Here is a 20,982-nt window from a genome sequence, read left to right as displayed (position 1 = left end):
CAGGCAGGGAGCCAGTCTCCTCAGAACCATCTTCCAGCTCACCTACTATCTTAATGCCTGGATCAGATATGCTGAAGGCAGGGGAGCTGGAAGGATGGCCTTGACTTGGGGATTTTCAGCACAGAAATACCAAGTTTTTGACATACTTTTTGTAGTGTGACACAAGTAAATTAAATCCTAGTCATTCCCTTGCGACAAAAAGAAAATATGTATATATAAATACCCAGATAGCGTACCAGTTTAAAAGGGGACTATTGTTTCTGATGGTCAATTGGTGCTGTTGTGTTAATAAAATAACCTAAAAAGTAAATGCTCTACTTATTTATATGCAAATTCTGCTTTACATTCTGGAATTCCAAACCAGCACAAATAATTTTGTTTTTACACTATGCATACCTTTCTTTACAACTTCTGGGAGTCCCTCTGGCTCAAACTCAATGTCTTCCTGGTCCTCTGCTGGGTGAATACCACTTTGCACTGCTTTCCTACTCTTTTTAGAAAACGTCTCTGGCGTACAAGGCATTGATCCTCCGTCGCTCTCCCGAATGCCACTGGACCTTTGCCTCTTGCCTGAAACTTTATTTTGGCTGGCTGATAACTTCTTTTCAATCCTGGGAAGGCCTGGAGATGGTCCTGGAACAACTGAACTTGGCAAAGGAGAACTTCGGAGATTATATTTAGATTGTTGAGAACTCAGACAAGCAAGTTGTATTTCTAACATCTCCTTAGTTTTCTCTAATTTCTCGTGGCTTATGAGCAGGGAACAGTACTTATCCAAGTATTCATCTGCCTCCTTGGTTTTTCCTTCAAGAATTTCTTTCAGTTCTTTCATCTCAGTCATTAATTCATCTATGTTAGCATCTACAACAGTACCTAGAAAAAAAAATGTCACATCATAGATAAGGAACTTGATGCTTCTCTAGTTAATATTGGACATCATAAAGCAGATAACCTTAGATCTGTTCTTTGGTGAAAAAGGGACACGAAGTATCATAGCTATACATGTTCTTACAGTTGAAACAACTCTTGCTTGGCAGGTACCACAGCAAGGTACATATACCAATAGATTACATAACTCTTGTTAGAATAGCTTAAATAAATAAAAGCCAACAAAACCCCAAAATCGTATTTCAGTCAATCCATCAGACTTTCTTCTGGAGCCACTCACATAAGATCAAATGAATTAATGCGTGACAGCAACTAGTTTCCCTTGTTCATTCTTTCTACCCTAAGTGAATGAATAATAAAATTCTGTAAAGAATATGAGGTCTCCATTGTAACTGCTTTGGAAGACAGGAGGGCACCAGTCACACGTTAAATCCAAACAAACTCTGAAAATCACTTGGAGGCAACGGAGGCTGTGATGGACAGAGTCTCTTTTCCTGGGAGGAACACTAGAAGAGCTGCCACAGCTGGCATTAGAGCCACTAGAAAGACTCCTTCAGGAGAGGAAAGAATAGGTGAAACACGGGACATTTTGGGGACATTGGAATTGTCCTGCACAACACTGCAATGACAGATATAAGCCATTACACATTTTGTGAAAACCTATAAAACTGTGGGTGCAAAGTGTAAACCATATGTAAACTACAGTTCATGGTCAGTAGCAATGCTTCAATATGTGTTCATCAATTTTAACAAATGTACCACACTAATGAAGGATGTTGTTAAAGGGGAAAAGTATGGGAGGCGAAGGGGGTTGGGTATATGGGAATCCATATCTTTTCAATGTAGCAGTTATATAATCTAAAGCTTCTTTAAATTAAAAAAAAAAATTTTTTTAATTAAAAATAAAAATAAAATAAAGACTCTCTTCAAACCCTAATCTTCCCCAAGTACCTTTCCCAGCAGGAAACATTGCTGCCCACCCTCCCAAGGGTCGTATGGGAGCTCCTCATGCTAAGCTTGCCATCACCCATCCACAGAAGAGCAGTCCAGTCTAGGAGCAGAACTGGAGAGAAGAGATCTGCCCCCAGGTAACACCCCCGTTTGGTTTTTGTTGCTGCTTTTTTAATTAGAGAAGTTATGAGCTTACAGAATTCCTGTATATCACCCCTCTACCAACACCTTACATTGTTGTGGGACATTTGTTACAGATTATAAAAGAACATCATCAAAATATAACTACTAACTATGGTCCATAAGTTACATTTGGTATAGTTTTTCCATATACCTCCTATTATTTTTTTTTTTTAAAGATTTACTTATTTATTTTTCTCCCCTTCCCGCCCCCACCCCAGTTGTCTGTTCTCTGTGTCTATTTGCTGCATCTTCTTTGTCCGCTTCTGTTGTTGTCAGCGGCACAGGAATATGTGTTCTCTTTTTGTTGCGTCATCTTGCTGTGTCAGCTCTCCACGTGTGCGGCGCCATTCCTGGGCAGGCTGCACTTTCTTTCACACTGGGCAGCTCTCCTTACGGGGCGCACTCCTTGCGCGTGGGGCTCCCCTACACAGGGGACACCCCTGCATGGTAGGGCACTCCTTGCACTCATCAGCGCTGCGCATGGGCCAGCTCCACAAGGGTCAAGGAGGCCCGGGGTTTGAACCGCGGACCTCCCATGTGGTAGATGGACGCCTTAACCACTGGGTCAAGTCCACCGCCATCCCCCCCCTATTATTAATACCATGTATTAGTATTGTACATCTGTCACAAGAGAATGTTCTCATATTTGTACTGTTTGTTAACCACAGTCCATCTTCTACCGCATGGTTCACTGTGTTTCACAGTCCCATGCCTTGTACATTCTATCCAAAGTGTATGCTCAGTGGTTCCCACTTTCATCAAAGTTGTGCAGTCACCACCTCAATTTTTTAATGTTTTCCTCAGTTCAAAAGAAAAATTCCCACACCCCCTAGTACTGATGATTAGCATTGATAATATACCTTCTTTGACAATGATGCATAAATATTACAATATTGCTGTGACCTATAGGCCATAAGTTACATGAATTGTATTTTTCTCTTGCATCACCACATTCTTATAATCTCATAATAATGATGTAAATTTGTTCTAGTTCCTAGAAGAACTTTCTTGTATTTGTACTATTAACCACACTCCTCAGCCACCACTGAACACCCACCTGTTTTTGACTTCTGTGCATCTTCAAGATGAGATAGCTCTTTCTGCAACATTTCCTTTTCTTCTTCCAGCTGTTTACAGGATTTGATCAACAACTTTATTTTCCCCTGGGCTCGTTCATTTTCCTTCTTCAACTGATTTACGTATTTTAGATTGTCCGTCTACAAAATAAAAGCCATTCCTTTCAAAACCTTGAATTTCTTTTTTTGAGCAAATGGGAAAACAGTTACGAAATAGAATTAAGAATCACATATTGCCAAATAAGGTTTATTATGTTCAGAACAAAATATCTAAAGAGGCATAAAAAAATTCACCTTCTCTATTGTACCTCAGTTTCCCAAGCCTCCCCAAAAAACAATGTGTCTTTTTCACTCCCTTACTTAGTATCAGCACTCACAAATTACAGTGCCTATTAGTATCCACTATGTCTGTGTTTATCAAATGGGAATCACACCTGGGAGGTATAGACAGGGAGCCCATGGACATATTTTTGATGGATCAAAAATTTTCAGTGAGATCATTGTTTTTCCATTTGTAATCTTGTCTGTGACACGATTTCAATACCTAAGGTGACTTGCCTTTTATAGTCACACACCAAGGAAAGGCCAAATAATATTACAGCTCACTGTACAAATAGAAGTACATAGAGTAGTGTCATACAAGAGTACAACTTCCCAGGAGTACAAGTTCCCAGTTCCTGACCTATAGTTCCACAATCCAAAAATCCTCTGAAAATGGTTTAGAGACAAAACCTGACCTGAACAGACATGAAGGTATTACTTAGCCAATTTTCTGAGAATACTCATACATTCTTCTCCGAAATATAAAAGTACTTGACTATCAAGTGTTGGCCCAGACCCCACTGGATAGTATATAATATATGGCAATTATGAAATTGTATTACAAAACAGCTAAAAAACACAGAATTCTGAAACAATCTGGTTCCAGGAGTTTCTGAAAAGGGATTATGAACATCTAAAGGCCTGAGCATCATATTCATGTCACAAGTTCATGTTGATGTTTGGATCTCATCTTTGTATACTTCATTTTTAAATAATATACTAGCAAAAAATCTGTATTTTCAGAATTTTCTATTCTGAATCTAACAATAATTGGATAAGATATCCATTTAATTCACTGTTCATTAACTGATACCTATAAAAATTATATGAAATCTGAATAGATTCAACTAGCAAACAATGTGCCATTTTGTACATGGTATACATATGATTAGATATTCTCTACAGAACTGTCAAAGATTAAAAAAACAGAAAATTACTAAAGCACTAGATCTGAAGCTACTTTTATTAAACTCAACACTTCTCATTTTGTCAAGCAGAGCATTATTGATCATTACATTAAGGTGGGTTTTTTTTTATTTTATTGGTTTATAGTTAATTGGTAGATTTCCTTCAGCAACAGCAGTGTGGGAGCTATAAACATAATTTTATACCTAGTTTTATGTTTACAAATATTCTACTGCTAAAATAATAAAAATAATTTAAATCCCCAATAAGTAAAAACCTTTACTGGAAGATGTTTATTTTCCACATTCATTATAATACATACAGGACAGTATTCACCTTATGATAAATATTTGCAAGAATCAAAATAGCCACTTTTTCCAAGCAAAATTACAGTAGCACCATCTTCAGATTAACAATCTGAGACTAGGAGAATATACATATATGTGTCCCTGACTGTAGCAGTTTGATATTGGTTATGAATTCTAAAAATAGATACTGTATTATGTTTGTAAACTGGTCTGTACCTGGCCATCATCAATTATGAGTAGGACTTTTGATTGGGCCACATCAGTAGGACGCTGAGATAAAACTACAGGGCAGAGTAGAGGAGTTGTTGGGGTTTTGTTGTGGGAGTTCTGATGTTGGAATTTTCTGAGCTGGAGACTGGGAAGTGAACAACACAGAGGAACAGAGCAGCTGAACAGGGAGAGAATCGAGCCCAGGGAGAGAGGCAGAGCCAGTCCCCGGATACTCTACAGCTGACCTTGTGGAGAAAACAGAGGAGCTGAGCCCAGAAAGAAATGAACCCTGGGAAGAGGGGACCCAGGAAGCCTGAAGTCTTGGCAGACGTTGGCAGCATCTTGCTCCAACACGTGGAGAAAGACTTTGGTGAGGGAAGTAACTTATGCTTTATGGCCTGGAAACTGTGGGCTTCTATCCCAATAAATACCCTTTATGAAGACCAACCAATTTCTGCTATTTTGCATCAGCACCTCTTTCGCTGCCTAATACACTGACTAAGGTGTTTCTCTACACCTTCTTCCCCCCTAAGCCACAGGAAAATGGATTTGATGACAGCAGTGAACTTGAAGAGCGATCAAGCCAGGCTTTCGACCTGCCCAGCAAATGACTGTCTATGGCTGGAGAGGCCTCCTCTAACCTGCCATGCAGCTTAATCTTCATGCCCATCCCGAGAAGTCTTGAACCTCCTCGAGCCTGAAAGAATTCCCTGACCAACAGGTAACATTTATTCAAGCTGTGAAAGGCTGTGGACCGTTTACTAATTTTTAAAAAATAGCAGGGAACTTGATGAACATTATTATTTTGACAAAAACTGTTAATGAAATTAAAATGAAAGCACTTAATTCTCTATCATTGAAACCACCATTATCTGTATGAGACATCATTAAGTCACGAAGTAATAAGAAATGTATATACCTTGGCTTTCTTCAGTTCTTCTAAAATCTGACTGGTAGCTTTCAAAGAATTATTGAGCTCCTCTTTACTGGACTTTAAGAGATCAATCTCCAACTTCTGTGAGCTGAGACAGCCTTCCTTAGAAGTCAATTTCTCTTGATAAGTCTGGATTTCCATTTCATACTAGAGCAGAAAAATGTTACTTTAGCCTGGAGGTTCAGTTAAAAAAAACTCGTAAGGAAAACAAACAAATAAACAAAAAACCCCTGCTGTTCCAAGGACCATTTCTGAGTTTTTTGGGCAACTTTCCTACTACTCTACTACTATTCAAATCATAAAATAAGACGTGTGCAGGTAACTGGAGGAAAGGCGTAGATGTAATACGGTGTGACTCACTGTAAGATCAGAGAGCACAACAACCACGCAGAATACTGCTCTTCTTGCCGAGCCTGCCTTACTAATGGGCCACGCACCTCTCCAGCTCCCTCAGGAGCCAAACCCCACATCCAACCTGTTTTTGTGTATCCAGAAGCAAAGCCTGGTGCTTCTTTTCCACTTCCTGAAGCCGCAGCTGATATTCAGTCATTTCTTCTCTTGCTTTCCCTTCCTTTAGCATCTGATTTTTGTGTAAGCAATCCAAACTCTCCTTCAATTCACTGTTTTCTAACATGAGCTCCTTCAACTGAACCTAAACAGGAGAGTAACAAAATCATGGGAAAATAATTAAGAATGTGTATATATATCTTTAAGGGCGTTTTCAGTACTGAGGAAAAAAGATAGTTTCTAGGCAAAACAAAATCTCTACGTAATAGTGCTATAATCCTTATAAATGAATTGTGTCTTCATCTCCAGGGACACCTTTTTTTGCTCCAGCCCAACTACCTCCTAAGTCACATCGCCAGAGACCAGAGAACATCTGACATCTCTGTTTTAACTAGACCATTCCGGGACCATACTCTCCTACATTTCAGGCTCCCTGGGAAGGCCCCCATTGCAGGAATTCCTTGACCTCACCACCACCTTCACATCAGTCCACGCCAGACTCGGACTTCCTTCCTTGACCAGCTTAGATTCTGTGCCTTACCACCTTAAGGATTCTCTTCCAAATGCCCTCAGCTTTTGCTCCTCTCTCCCTCCGCTGTGAAGACTGCCAAAACCTCAGTGGATGCACCTGTGTTCTCCATGCCTGATACCCCAAAAAGCTCTATCAGAGGGACAGTGACAGAACTTCTAAGAGGCACTCAAGACTGCATAACAGCCTCATTATATTTCCCTTTCCTTTCCCACTCCAGAAACAACTATTTCTTGTTTTCTTCCTGCCTCAAATCCCCAACAAACATGCAAGTTTGGGAGTTCACTCATCTCCCCACAAACAAATCCACAGGTCCACAAATAACTGTCCCATATTTTCTTTTCCTTCCTGATACTTCTCTCTCCATGTCTAATTTTGTGCTCTGGACCCCCATGTCCCCCCTTCCTTCTCCTTCCCAAGGCTTTGATCCTTGAGTTACTAGGCCTTCTGGTTCCCCCATCATTAAACCCTTCCTCTCTACTGAATCAATCCTGCAACACAGAAATATTCTATAGTCTATAAAAGCTGTAAAACCCCTCCCGTCTTCTCAGGTATTACCCCACATCTGGGGTCCCCTTCACAGTCAAACTTATCACAACCAGTCTCCACCTGTGCTGCATCTGCTTCCTCAGCCCCCCTTAACTCTTCCATGCACTCCAGCTCCTCCTGGCTTCGATCCTGACACTTTCTGAAATAGCTTTTCACAGCTATTTCACAGCTGCCAAAGTCAAGGGGCACTTTTCAGTCCACATCTCACTCAACCCCCACAAAGTGTCGAAGCTGCTGACCCCGCCATCCTTCTTGAGGCAGCCTCCACTCCTGCCTTCTGGAATACCACACTCTGCTGGTTGCCTCACGTCCTGCAGTGTTCTGGGCTGGCTCTTCCCCACCCCACCTCACTCACCGCATGTGCTGGAGAGCCTCTGGTCTATGCCCAGAGCCACCTTCTCTTCTCTACCTATGTAGTCTATACTTCCCATCATTTAAAATCCTATCTATATGCTGAAATAGCCAAATTTAAGATTTCTATCCTAAACTCTCAGCCCCAGCCTCATGCATTCTGTGCCACTCTGGATTTTACTGTGATCCATTCCCTTGGCCTTCCTGCCTCTCCCATCTTTGTGTCATTTCCCCTCTGGCTCAGTCTCAGTGGCTTCCTTACAGTTTCTAAAAAATACGAAGCTCTTTCTAACCTCAGAACTTTTACCAGTAGCTCTCTACACGTGGAGGGTTCCTTCCTCAGCACTGTTCTTCATGCTAGAGCTTAGTCCTCATCCTGCAGGTGGCATTCTCTGGCCACCCTATCAAAATTAGATTGTTCCCCCACAGACCAATCTCTCCCATTAGTCTACGTTGAAAAATCTTATTTGTTTCCTTTATAGCACTTATCAGTCTGATTATTTTATATAGAACCCACTTAATGATTCATTGTGTACCTACACTATAAGATCTAATGAGTGTAGGAAACGTAGCTGACTTGTTCAACCATCTATCCCCTAAGCATAGTAGTGTTTATTATTTATGGAAAGAATAAATGAAAAAAGTCATTGCAAACTAACACATTCACATGTATGTAAGGCTGAACATCTAGCTTTTTCTCTACTAGTCTATAAATAACACATAAATAATGATATACCTGGTAGATTTCCAAATCTTACAGCACCAAAAAAGATTTCAGCAGATGCCCTAGTCAAATACCATTCACAGAAACTCCTTCCTACATAGCATTGCCAGAAAATTCCACCAGTCGATAATGGAGATTAAAAGCAAAACTTTCTCTATTTTAACTAGATTAGATAGGATATTTAAAGAATACAAATCTTCCTGATTCCTCCATACAAGGTGTTATGAATATTATTTCAACTCTGATTATCCAGGGTCACAAACGTGACCTTGACTTTTGATTCTTGGCTTTTGCTGTCTTTTTCTAAGTGATACCTGGGGACCAAGGTGCAGGCGGGCTGTATGGATATGGAGGTGCTTACCGTTTCACCAGGGTTGGCAGACAGGTTTCATTTCATCTGCCGGCTCTGCCTAAATGGAAGCAGGTGACCAGGGCACAACATTTAGAGGCTCAGGAGGAAGAAGGTCATGAACTAACAGTGGCCTCTGTGGAAACAGCAGCCCGAATGCTGCAGACTTACACCTTAAATCCTGTCTGGTAGTAGTCTCAGACTGCACTAACTTGACATTTTACCATGCCTTCCTTCCATTACTTCTTTTGGCCTTAGCAACTGTCAGTGCATCTGTCTCTAAAAGCATTCTGGCTTATAATCTGCAGCAGGCTAGGAAAGCAGAACCTGTTCTAAGCACATGAAATAAATTTCTAATGTGAGTAGAATTAATATAGCACAAGGGTCTTCTATGACAAAAAATTAAATAATAAAGACTCCATGACAGGTATTTTCAAGTGTTCAGAGGTTTCTCGTGACTTTTTCTAGACCCGTGGCAGTGCTGGATGGCTTAGAGTACTGCAAGTCATATCACGACATAAAATTGGATTATTTTCTTTGAAAAGCTAAATGTCTGGTACATTACAGAAGGTATTACCAAAGCAAAATAAAAACAAGGAAACCACACGCTAATTAGAGCATAATGGATCTATCATTGAGAAACTTACTTTGCTGTTCTTCACTTCTTCCAACACTAATTTTAATTCTTCAGTTAGCCTGTTTTTTTCTCCATTAAATTCTTCTTTCAACACTGTCATTTTTTGTTTCATCACATGCATTTCCTGCTGCAGCTCAGTTTCCTTTGCAGCTGTTGTGTTTACCTGAAATGTAATCTTTCATTAGGATCCGCTTATAGTTGTCTGTTTGAATCAAATTAATCGCTCTGGTACAAAATATTGACGACATTAATTTAGCCTTGAGGGAAACAGACTTGGCCCAGTGGTTAGGGCGTCCGTCTACCACATGGGAGGTCCGCGGTTCAAACCCCGGGCCTCCTTGACCCGTGTGGAACTGGCCCATGCGCAGTGCTGATGAGCGCAAGGAGTGTCCTGCCACGCAGCGGTGTCCCCCGCGTAGGGCAAGGAGTGCACCCTGTAAGGAGAGCGGCCCAGCACGAAAGAAAGAGCAGCCTGCCCAGGAATGGCGCCGCCCACACTTCCCGTGCCGCTGACGACAACAGAAGCAGACAAAGAAACAAGACAACAAGACGCAGCAAAATAGACACAGAGAACAGACAACCAGGGGCGGGGGGGAATTAAATAAATAAAAAATCTTCAAAAAAAAAAAAAATGGTTAAAGTGACAAATTAAAAAAAAAAAAAATTTAGCCTTGAAAATAAAATGGCATTCAGATAATTCTCACTTTACTAATCCACTCAACTAATACTCTTAAAACCTATAGGTAAGCTTACCTTTTCTCCTCAGCAAAGATTTAGGAGACAACAGCAAAAAAGGAACGACAGGGAAAGACAATATTACTAAGTCTTGAAATCTTTCATGAAGGTATTATTTTAAATTAAACATCAGAGAATATTATATGAGGCAGCTTCTTAAAGATTTTTATCTGTTCTAGGATCTCTGCTAATTCCCCACGCCATACTAATCTGCAAGAAACATGCCTGTGATTAGTTAAAACTAGTTAAGCTCTATTGTTTGCCTTTGTCCCTTGAAGTTGAAATGGCCTGGTTTAGACTGTCACATCATGTCTACAGTCACTGACTCTTGCAAACTGCACATAAATCTGAAATTCTTGCAAGATACAGAGTTATGTTTAACTGCATTTTCTGGGCACTGATTTTTTCTTTTAATATTTGTTGAGCACAAATTTAATTTGTAGGAATTCACTTTAATTGAGCCTCTTGATCGCAGATCTTCCCTAACATCAGCTAACCAAAATAGGAAATTGCACAAAGAGAAGGAACAAAAGAGGGGACTGAAACAAGAGATCTCCAGGACATACCCTAGGAGCCATGAGAGTCTTGTTGGCTACAATTACATCAATATCTTTGAGAGTTATTTCACCTAAAGGCAAAAATAAAGGGGGCCGGGGGAGAGGGTTCTGTCCAGAGACTTCCTACACCTTCTCAGCCTAACCAGTGGCTGTTATTCTGTTACAGTAGTTCTCAATTGGGTATGAGGATAGTACCATTCCAATCCATTGTAAGAAAAGGAAATAGAGCAGAAAACTCTGCATGGCCCAGTCTCTCCTATGCCAAGGTGCCACATAAAAAACCTGGGTCAGTCCATGGAATAGTCCCATGTGACCATATATCACAGGAAAGAGTCGCTATGGCTGGAACACACTCAATGCCCCCACAAACATAAAGCCTATACAAAGTTCAGGTAAAACTGTCTGGAAGGAAATGTACTTCAAAAAGTGATTTCCCTCCCTCATGACTAGATATTTAAAAGGAAAAAGATTAAGCCACTTACTTTTTCAACAAAGGACATTTTTTCCTTTTTGGTCAATTCAAGCTCATTCTCTAGATCCTTGTAAGAATTCTGCAGCACGTCTAAGGTGTCCTGCAAAGTGTCATTTTTGGACTGCAGCACCTGGATCTTCTGCTCCAATTCCACTGTCAAATTTCCCAGCTCTCTCTTTTGCTTCTTCCAAAGTTGCTGCTCTCCTTCCACCTGGGACAGTTTAGAGGCAAGCTGCTCTTGGTCTTGAACTTGACTCTTTAGTATACTGATCTCTTCATCCTTCTTCTCTAGCTTCTGCTTACCACCTTCTACTTCCTGAATGAGGTCATCCATAGAGGACTGCAAAATCATGTAATTATTTTTGGCGTCTTCAAGCCCTTGGAGTAACTGAGCCTTCTCATATTCGAGAGAATCCACTTGACCATGCAGACTCTGTTCTTTCGCCTTACATGCTTTTTGGTCAACACACAAAGCAGCCACTTTCTCATTCAGCTCTTTTAATTGTGTCTGAAGCAACTCCACTGCAGTTTCAGATTCAACTTTCATCTGTACTTTTTCTTGCTCTTTTTCTTGTAGCAGACTTTCAAATGAAGACTTGACCATTTCTAATTCAGATACTCGTCCTTGCTCTTTTTGTAATTCTTTGGTCAGATTTTCTTTTTCAGACCTTATAGTCATAAGGTCTAATTCCTGGTCTTTCAGGTTTTGGGCCAGTTCTTCCATTTTTATGTTGAGGGTCTCTACCTCTGCTTTGGAATTCTCAGCATCAAGCTTCGCAAGTTGTTGGTTTTTTCCTGATGTCTCTAGTTCTCTTTCAAGGTTGTCAACTCTATCCCTAAGCAAATCTGCACTATGCTCACTTTCCTTCAACTTTTCTAAGACATGGAACTGCTTCTTTTCATCTGTTTCCATGTAGGCTTTCAGCTTTCCAATGAGATTTCTCAGCTGACTCATTTCTCCCGCTGGTGAGTCCAGACTCTGATCTTTGGCTGTACAGTTCTCTTGGTCTTTACACAAGGCTGCTACTTCCTCACTCACTTCTTTCAGTTGTGTTTGAAGCAACTCCGCTGCAGTCAGGCATTCCTCTTTCATCTGTATTTTCTCTTGCTCTTTTTCTTCTAGTAGACTTTTAAACAAAGAGAGTGATATTTCTAATTCGGATACTTGACCTTGTTTTGCTTCAAGTTGTTTTGCCAGACTTTCTTTCTCAGACCTTACGGTGACGAGGTCTAATTCTAGAGCTTTCAGGCTTTGGGCCATCTCTTCTAGTTTTACTTTTAGAGTCTCCATTTCTGCTTTGGAATTCTCAGCATCAAGAATCACAAGCTCTTGGTTTTCTTCTGACATCTGCAATTCCCTTTCAAGGTTCTCAACTTTATCCTTAAGCAAATCCACATTGCGCTCACGTTCCTTCAGCTCTACTAAGACATGGAGCTGCTTCTTCTCATCAGCCTCGATGCGAACTTTTAGCTTCTCAATGCCATTTCTCAGCTGATGAACTTCCTCCTGTGTTGAGCTCAGTCTCACTACAATCCCATCTTTCTCCATTAATGCAACCTCCAAGGCCTTCGAGAGGTTTAGTTTTTCATGGTCTGATTCACTCAGTCTGGTCTGCAGGCTTTCTGATTCCCTTACAAGTAATTCCTTCTCCTTATTCAATTCTCCGATTTGGTTTTCCAGCTCACCTTTAACCAGAGACAGGGCCTGTGAATCCCTTTCTAAACTCTGTAGCTGCTCCTGGAGACGTGCTTTATCTTTTAACAGTTCACTTGTATCGGAAGACAAAGTCTGAAGGAGATCTCTTTTTTCCTTTACCTCAGCCTCCACCACTTGAATGCGAACTAGACACTCACTTTGATTAGACTCGAGCTCTTGTATTTTTGCTTTCATCTTTTCAGACATCCAATCCAATTCTTTGTTCTCTTTTGACATAGTATCTAATTCTTCACAAAGCCGGTTCCTCTCAGTTGTGACCACAGAGAGTTCTTCTTCTAGACAGGTTATAACTTCTTGCTTATTTTCATTGTCTTTTTCTAAATTAAGATTTTCTGAGCGAAACATCTCTAAGTTAGCTCCTATGGACAGTGCAAGATGCTCAAAGCTAGCTTTCTCAGATTTGATCTTCAGCAGCTCATTTTCCACTTCAAGAAATTTCTCTTTCCAGTTGTCCTTTACCTTGGCTACGTTATCTTCAGTAACTTCATCTGACAATTTATCTGTGCCTAATACTAAATTAGAATTGAGGTCTTCCAAAGTTTTTATTTTCTGGTATAATTCCTGGTTGTCACAGGAAAATGATGCCAATTTTCCACTTAACTCTGATTTTTCTCTCTTAAGGCCCTCAACTAATTGTTCCAATTCTATGCATGCTTCAGTCTTGGTAGTTAGTTGTACTTTCTGTAAATCAAGTTTTGAATCTAATTCTTTTATTTCATTTAGCAAACACTCAACTTTTTTGTCATGCTCCTCTATGACATGAAGTAACCGCAAATTCTCATTTGATGCCTCCTTCACCTGCAGTTGGAGATTCTGAATGGTTACCTCATTCTCTAGAAAATTCATAGGTGCCAAGGTATTAGGACCAGAAAACGACAAATCAGAAATGCATTCTGAATGGTCCTGGGTTTTGTCTTCCAGTAGAGTTTCACAATTGGTTTCCAAAGACAGCTCCCCGGGCCTTTCTCCTGTAAAGGCCCCAGTCTCGGGTATTTTCTCAATCTCTTGACTCAGGTCCTGCTGAACATATTTCCCACAAATCTGATGAATGCCATGTTTTGGTGTTCTTTCAATAGGGGTTTGGGAAATACATTCTTCTGATTCTTTGACATCACAGCTACTGTTTCTGCCCCGAAGAGCCTGTAATTGTAATATATAGCAAGAATACAGTTCATTTGTCAAGAAGCAAAACAGAATAAATGGGTTTAATTATTACTTTATAGAAATTGGCTTCCTCCTGCTGCTAAACACATTCTCTTAATGATTAAAGTCAAATGGCATATTTTCCACTACATATTCCTCTCTCTCCATTCAACACAATTAAACATTCAGATTTTCTCTGTAGGCAAGGTATTGGATAAGGTAGGTATGAAATGAGTTAGTTTAATTATATGTGTCATGACATATTTAAAATTCATTTTTTTTCTTCCTAGGAATAACCTAGGGAACCTACATATAAAATTTCTCTTTATGATAACCAAATAAGAGGTGAACAAATTGCAAACAATATGTTCAGTCTCTATCTGCATTATTCATGACATTCTTTAATAAAAGAAGGCAGTAGTCTTCTTGACCAGATTCCCAGCCTGAGGACTTAACCACAGATCTAGCACTTGGAATCTGTTCTTGGATACCTTACATGTTTGAGTTCTACTTTCTCTTATCTGTAAAATGCAAATCTGCTAGATCTGCTGATGCTGCTGCTGCTGCCACCTTACCACTGCCCTGCCTTACCTTGGAAACAGAGGGAATCATGTGGGACTCAAACTAAACACTCAATAAAGGAAAAAAAGGCCCCTTTAAATGACTGATTCCAAATCATGTACTTGTATCAGCAAATTGTTAGAGAAAAATTATTCAGTGGTATACATTTATTTTCATGATTATAACTGTAACATTAAAAATACTCTGAAAAGGACCTAAGTGCTAACCTCTTATACCACATTATCATTCATAAACTAATTCAATATTGAACTATGCCTAATTAACTCATAAGGAATGAAAACGCCTATACATCCTGAAGAAAACCTTATTCCATCATAAAATTTTCTCCAGGAATCTTTAAAAACATCTTTACTAATTTTCCATATGACTGTTTAAATCTAATCACGATAGAAATAAGGTTTCCTTATTTTCATAAAGTTCTGGTTCACTTTGAAAAAATTCTACTATGCATTGTTTCCATTTCCCTGAATCCTAAAAATAGTTTCAATTTAGAATTAATGTAGCCTGCAATTCAAAACACATTTACTGAGTACCTACTTTGATAATAAATAGAGGGGAAAAGCACCTGAATCCCATGTACTTACATCATCTGTGTCAGTGCCAAGCAAAGATCGGGAACACAAGTCAAGTCCTTGCAGTTGGAGGCGTGCTACTTCGAGCTCAAGTGACAGGTGCTCCGTCTGTTTCTTTTCTGCCGCCAACTTGGACTCCATCTCCAAAGTCACACTTGTCAGCTTCTGTTGCCATTGTTCATTTTCTGACAGATACTGCTTTCTAAGGCACTCAAGCTCTTTCCTTTCAGAATCTAATAACTGTTCAAGCTCTTCAATTTCCTTATTTTTCATAATCCCCTGACTTTCCATTTTCTCTTCTAATTTCTTGAGCGAGTGCAGGTACATCTGACAAAGGGTCTCAAGTTCTTCAATACTCCTCACTGGGGCAGATGGAATTTCTTTCTTGCTCATACTGTCCTCCTCCAGACTGCTGCAAGAGACTTCATCAACATTAGCCTGGTTTGCAGAAACATCTTCTTCCAAATTATTTAAGAGAGATTTTTCTCCTGTCTGTTCTAAAAGATCTTTGTAAAAAGAGGATTCTTCAAAGCTGGTAAGACTAGTGCTATTAGTCACACCAGAGAATGACAGTGACAGAAAACGCCCCTCCTCGGGTTCCAGCTGCCCCTCCTTTACCAAGTCACCTTGGAAGGTTCTCAGATTCAATGACAAGATAGAATTTTCAGCCTTTAAGGTGTCAACATAGGATTGTAGTTCTGACATCTTAGAGCTCATTTGACAGTGTTGATCATGTAAAATTTTGTGTTCACTTTGTAAAGATGAGAATTTGTCCTGCAATTCAGCAAAGTGCATTTGAACTTCTTTGTTTGACAATGTCAAGTGTTCATAGATATTATTGTCTTCTGAAGAATTCAAGGACGCAGATTTCTGCTCATTTTGTTGTTCACCAAATTCAGTATCTGGTGTTAGTTTTGCTGACTCACCTTGGTGAAGACCATTTTCACCATTTAATACTTTGACTTCATTTACTAGTTTCTCTACCTCTTCTGCCATTTTACTAGTTGCTGTGATACATTCTGATCTTGAATCGTTCAGCTCGGTTATTAGTCCAAACTTTTCAACCTGCAGCATTTCAAACATTTTCTCTAGCTCAGTCAGCTTGCTCACTGCTGTTTGTAAGGAACACTGTAGCTGTGCATTGTCATTTTGACTTGTTGACAACTCATGAAGCACTGAAATATACTTTTCTTCTGTATCTATTTCGCAGTCTTTGGGGTCACTAATTTCTTGTGAGTGAGTGTCTTGTTGCAAATTCCCAGTTTCTAATGCTCCTCTAATCATCTGTAATTCTTGCTGCAGGCACTCCTTCCCTTTCTCACTTTCCTGAAGTTTTAATTCCACATTTTTTATCGCAGCTTCTAACTGTATCAATTGTGCATTACAACTGTCTACAGAAGTGTCCCTTGTGATACACTCCATCTGAAGTTGAATGTTACATTTATGTAGCTCATTTTCTTTTTCTTTCATAGAGTCCCTAATTGGTCCCAAATCTAGACTTTGATGGTCACACTGAGTCTCCGCTAACTTGACCAGGCGCTCTTTCTCTAGCAATATGGCATCAACTTCCTTTTGCACCTTACTTTGTTCTTCCTTTAAAGTCATGATTTCTTGCTTTAAACCATCAGCCTCGCTCTTGGCATTGTTTTGGATATCAGTAATTTCAGACCTCAGATCATGCTGCACTGTCCCCAACTCTAGCATAAGGTTCTGGTTTCTTTCTTCAGCTAATGCTAATTTTGTTAAGAATGCTTGGTGTTCCCTTGTAAGTGTTTCCTGGAGCTGTTCCAACTCATTTTTTCTATTTTCACAAACACTAGTGCATTCATTTAGCAAGCATTCTAATTTACAGTTCTTTTCTTGTATCGCTTTGTATTTTTCCTGAAGATCCTCAAATGCATTTCCCGCTTCTTCACATCTTTGCAGTAAAATAAGATTTTCTTGCTTGTACTGGTCAGATAACTCTGAAATGTTTTTCTCTTTTTCATCTATACACTTTGAGAAACTCTCACTTTTTTGCAGAAAGTTCATTTTCTCTTGATTTAGGGTTGCATTAATTTCCTTGAGAGTCCCATTCTCTCGGGTAAGTTCTTCAATTTCTTTTTTATTTAGAGAAAGGATGGAGCTCATTTCCTTTTTTTCCAAGCTTAGGGTTTCAGACAAAACTTGTAGCTCCTTCAGAGATTCCTCAAGTAAATGATTGCACTTTTTTAATTCTTGAGTCTCTGCTTGCTCAGTTTCAAACTTTTCATTCAACAGTTGCAGCTCTCTTTCCTTGTTCTCAAGGGCAACTAAAGTTTCGGCAACAACATTCTGATGAACAGAAGTATCTTCTTGTAACTTACTAATGCGTTGACTTGTTTCAGTAACAAAACTTTGATGCATCTGTTCTGCCTTAATGAGATTTTCTTCTATTTCTCCTTTGATTTGCACCAATTCTTTGCACTGCTGCTGCAGTTCTGAATTCATCTGCTTTTGAGACTCCAGTGAAAACTCAAGGGAAACAACTCTATTTTGTAGGACAGTTGCATTGTTTGGACTTTGGTCTGCTTCTAAATGGTACTGACTCCTTTCTGAAGGCATGATTCCCTGTTCTCCGATTGTATTCGCAAAGGAATTATTCATTGCAGGCTGCTGTTCAAAAGTTTTTAAAAGGCTTCTGTGATGATCCCCATTTGTCACTGGAGAAGAATCTTTAGATTTTATCTGATCTCTGAAGCTCTCATATTCAGCATGCAAGTCTCGGTAACGTTGGTCTTTGTCCATTATTTCACTCGACAGTAACTGAAGCTTGTGTTCTAGATCTTCAACTTGTCCAGTAAGCTGAGAAATTTTCAAACACATGTTTTCACTTTCCTTCTTGTGTTTCTGGTCTGAGAATTCAGCTTTCTGCTGTAGTTCCACATAAGCTAGTTTCTGTGCCTCTGCCTCCACACTCTTACTGTCTATCACATTGTGAAGGTTTCTGATCTCCACATTTAGATTTTCTCTTTCCATTTCCATTGTTTTCAGCCGCTCATTGTATTCATGACTTTTTATTTGTTGAGACTTGAGACAAGTTTCCAAGTGATTAATTTTACTCTGCAAACTTTCTTTTTCTGATTCCATCTGATTTAAAAGTTGTTCTTTTTCACTGTTCCAATGAGAGAGCAGAGTTTTCTCCTCTTTCAACTCTTCATATTCTTTCTTTTTTAACTCCAGAGCACTCAGTAAAGCTTGGGACTCTTTCTCAGTTTTGCTTAACTTATCGTTCAGTTGTTCAATGTGATGTTCCCTTTTTTTCAAAAGGTCTTGAGAACAATCTCGCTGCTTTTCCAGGTCAGCCAAGGCAAGCTTCAGTTTCTCTAAAGTCAAGGAGTTTTCCTGCTGGTCTATTTTTTCTTGAAGATCTCTTAACATGGCTTCCTGAGAGGTATTCTTAGCTATTAAAAAAAAAAATTGTCAATGTTTTTCCTTCAAGAATTCTAAATTCTAAAAAAAAAAAAATCCAAATAAATTTAACAGCTTTCCAATAATAAAAACAGTGACTTTAAGGATGGCAATACATTTTTTTTTCAGCAGCCTGTCAATGGCCCTTACTTTGGAATATATGTTCCCCACGGTAAGAGTTAAACTCATTTAAATTTTCCCTACACATTGCTCTTCTGCCCCTTTATTTGAACCTAGAATTAGCACTATACTTGTTACAAATACATACTAGAGACTTAAATCTTTGGTCTGTTCATAGGCTGGATGATCCCTGAACCTCAGCAGAGGTGCAACACCTATTCTCCAGTTCATTGGACTCACTCAGGACAATTAACAAAAGAATGACGATGGACATCACCCTTCCCAGGAAGTGGAGAGTGTCTGCAACTGCAAGTAATACAGATCCACCATCTGCCCATGGGATCTCAGGCCCCTCTCAATCAGGGACAGGGTGGGCATCGCCATCAAGGATGGCAATAAATGTGTTAATCTTCTTTTCAAGCAGCTTAATAAACTAACTTAATAAACTGTTATATAAAATACTAAGGATCAGTTTCCAAAAGAGTAAATTACTACTACTCTATCATTTTAGGCAAAACCCACAGGATTAGGCTTATGTAGAAGAGAGTAAACAACACTATAAATCATTAATGCTGGGATGTGGATGTGGCTCAAGCAGCTGGGCACCTGCCCACCACATGGGAGGTCCTGGGTTCAGTTCCCGGTGCCTCCTAAAGAAGACAAGCAAGACAAGCTGACACTACAGGCTCGCACAGTGAGCTGACACAAAAAGATGACACAGTGAGATGATGCAACCAAGAGACAGAGTGAGGAAACACAATGAGAGACACAACAAACAGGGAGTAGAAGTGGCTCAAACAATTAGGTGCCTCCCTCCCACGTGGGAGGCCCCGGGTTCAGTTCCCAGGCCTCCTCAAAAGAGATGATGAACAGACAGTGAGTGCAAACAACAAGGCAGGGCGGGATGGATAAATAAATCTTTTCAGAAATTAAAAAAAAAACAAAATCATTAACTCTTAGGGCCTGAATGTGAGTATTGCTGAGGAACAACATCTACCTACCTCCCAGCCCCTGACAGTAAGGGTGGTATCTTGAATATGAGAATCATGTGGAAGCTATGGAGTTAAATCACATGGAGCTAAACTAGAGTATAGGTTAACAGGAGACAGAATGTGGGTTGAGAAGGGGGAGCTGATGCTGAATGTATAAAGAACGTTTCATAAGGTCGACTACAAATATGCAGTAATGGATAAAGGTGATGGTAGCACATTAGAGTGAGTATAACTAACACTGCTGATTTATAAATGTAATTGTGGCTAAACAGGGTAAGTCTAGGGAGGTTAATGTCAATGAAAGGCAGTTAGAAGATAATCTAGGGACTATATATGGTGTTACATGGGAAAAATATAACTAATATAAGTTAGACTTTAAGTTAGAAATATCGAAAGATTTTTGTAGCAAAGGCAAAGAAGCTACTATATAAATGTTAAAGAAAAAGAATACGGGATTTAGTCTCATGAAATATGAATATGATTAAGCATTTTTTGTTCTTCATTTTCTTCATTAACAAGGAGACCTCGGTCATGTCATTTGAACAAATATAAATCTTTCCAAACACTAAAGAAATAATTGAGTTTGTTTATAGGATTAAATAAGATAAATGTGCCTGGACAGAATTTTTTAAAGTGATGCTTCCATATTTTGTTAAGCTGCCTTTTGTCTATTACTTTATTTTTTGAAATTGAAATAAAGTTTACTTCAAATTTAAAAAAAACAAGAAACGTCAATACTATCTTTTTTACTGCCCAGTAACAAGGCTTCTCCTAGTTGAGAATAACTACACGGTTTTTGTTAAACAGTGATGGAAAGGCCTCATATTCCTCAAGTATGTTGGGGAGAGAACGTTGAGAATCTCGAGAGTAGATGATAAAGATATTATAGTAAATGGAAACAACACAAATTTTAACCCACTAGTCTCAATCTACCTACCTAGAGTGGGTGGCTATCAAGACACTTTGCTTATGAGCATCTCAAACAATGACACTGGTGACCAACCCTGAAAAATGCCCTACCCTTTCCTTTCCTTATAGTTTTCCTTCAAGAAAGCTAAAGACTGACATTTCTACCTATACTGTGGAAAAACTGAAAACTCTCTTAGGGAGACTGGAATTTAAAGAAGAAAGTCACAGAGAAGTGTGACACATATTGTGCAGTTCAGACTTAAAAGAAACAGACGTGCAAAACTAACAGGTGAGAAAACAAACGTAAGTGAAAGACATATGGCACAACAAA

General features: G+C 39.4%; 1 protein-coding gene across 1 annotated transcript in view; it reads right to left on the bottom strand.

Moving 5' to 3' along the window:
• CENPF (centromere protein F) overlaps positions 1-20,982 on the bottom strand; it is an 89,292-nt gene that overhangs the window by 7,675 nt on the left and 60,635 nt on the right. The window contains exons 12-18 of the mRNA XM_004470999.2: positions 15,214-18,623; positions 11,198-14,044; positions 9,434-9,586; positions 6,253-6,429; positions 5,763-5,924; positions 3,080-3,239; positions 397-873 (exon numbers count right to left, since the gene is read on the bottom strand). Coding sequence (XP_004471056.2) covers positions 397-873; positions 3,080-3,239; positions 5,763-5,924; positions 6,253-6,429; positions 9,434-9,586; positions 11,198-14,044; positions 15,214-18,623 — 7,386 coding nt within the window. The remainder of the gene's footprint in view (positions 1-396; positions 874-3,079; positions 3,240-5,762; positions 5,925-6,252; positions 6,430-9,433; positions 9,587-11,197; positions 14,045-15,213; positions 18,624-20,982) is intronic.

Source organism: Dasypus novemcinctus, chromosome 13 (assembly GCF_030445035.2).
Source record: "Dasypus novemcinctus isolate mDasNov1 chromosome 13, mDasNov1.1.hap2, whole genome shotgun sequence".
Taxonomy (NCBI): Eukaryota; Metazoa; Chordata; class Mammalia; order Cingulata; family Dasypodidae; genus Dasypus; species Dasypus novemcinctus.
The sequence above is the reverse complement of the archived record's forward strand: the minus strand, read 5'-3'. Positions and strand labels throughout refer to the sequence as shown.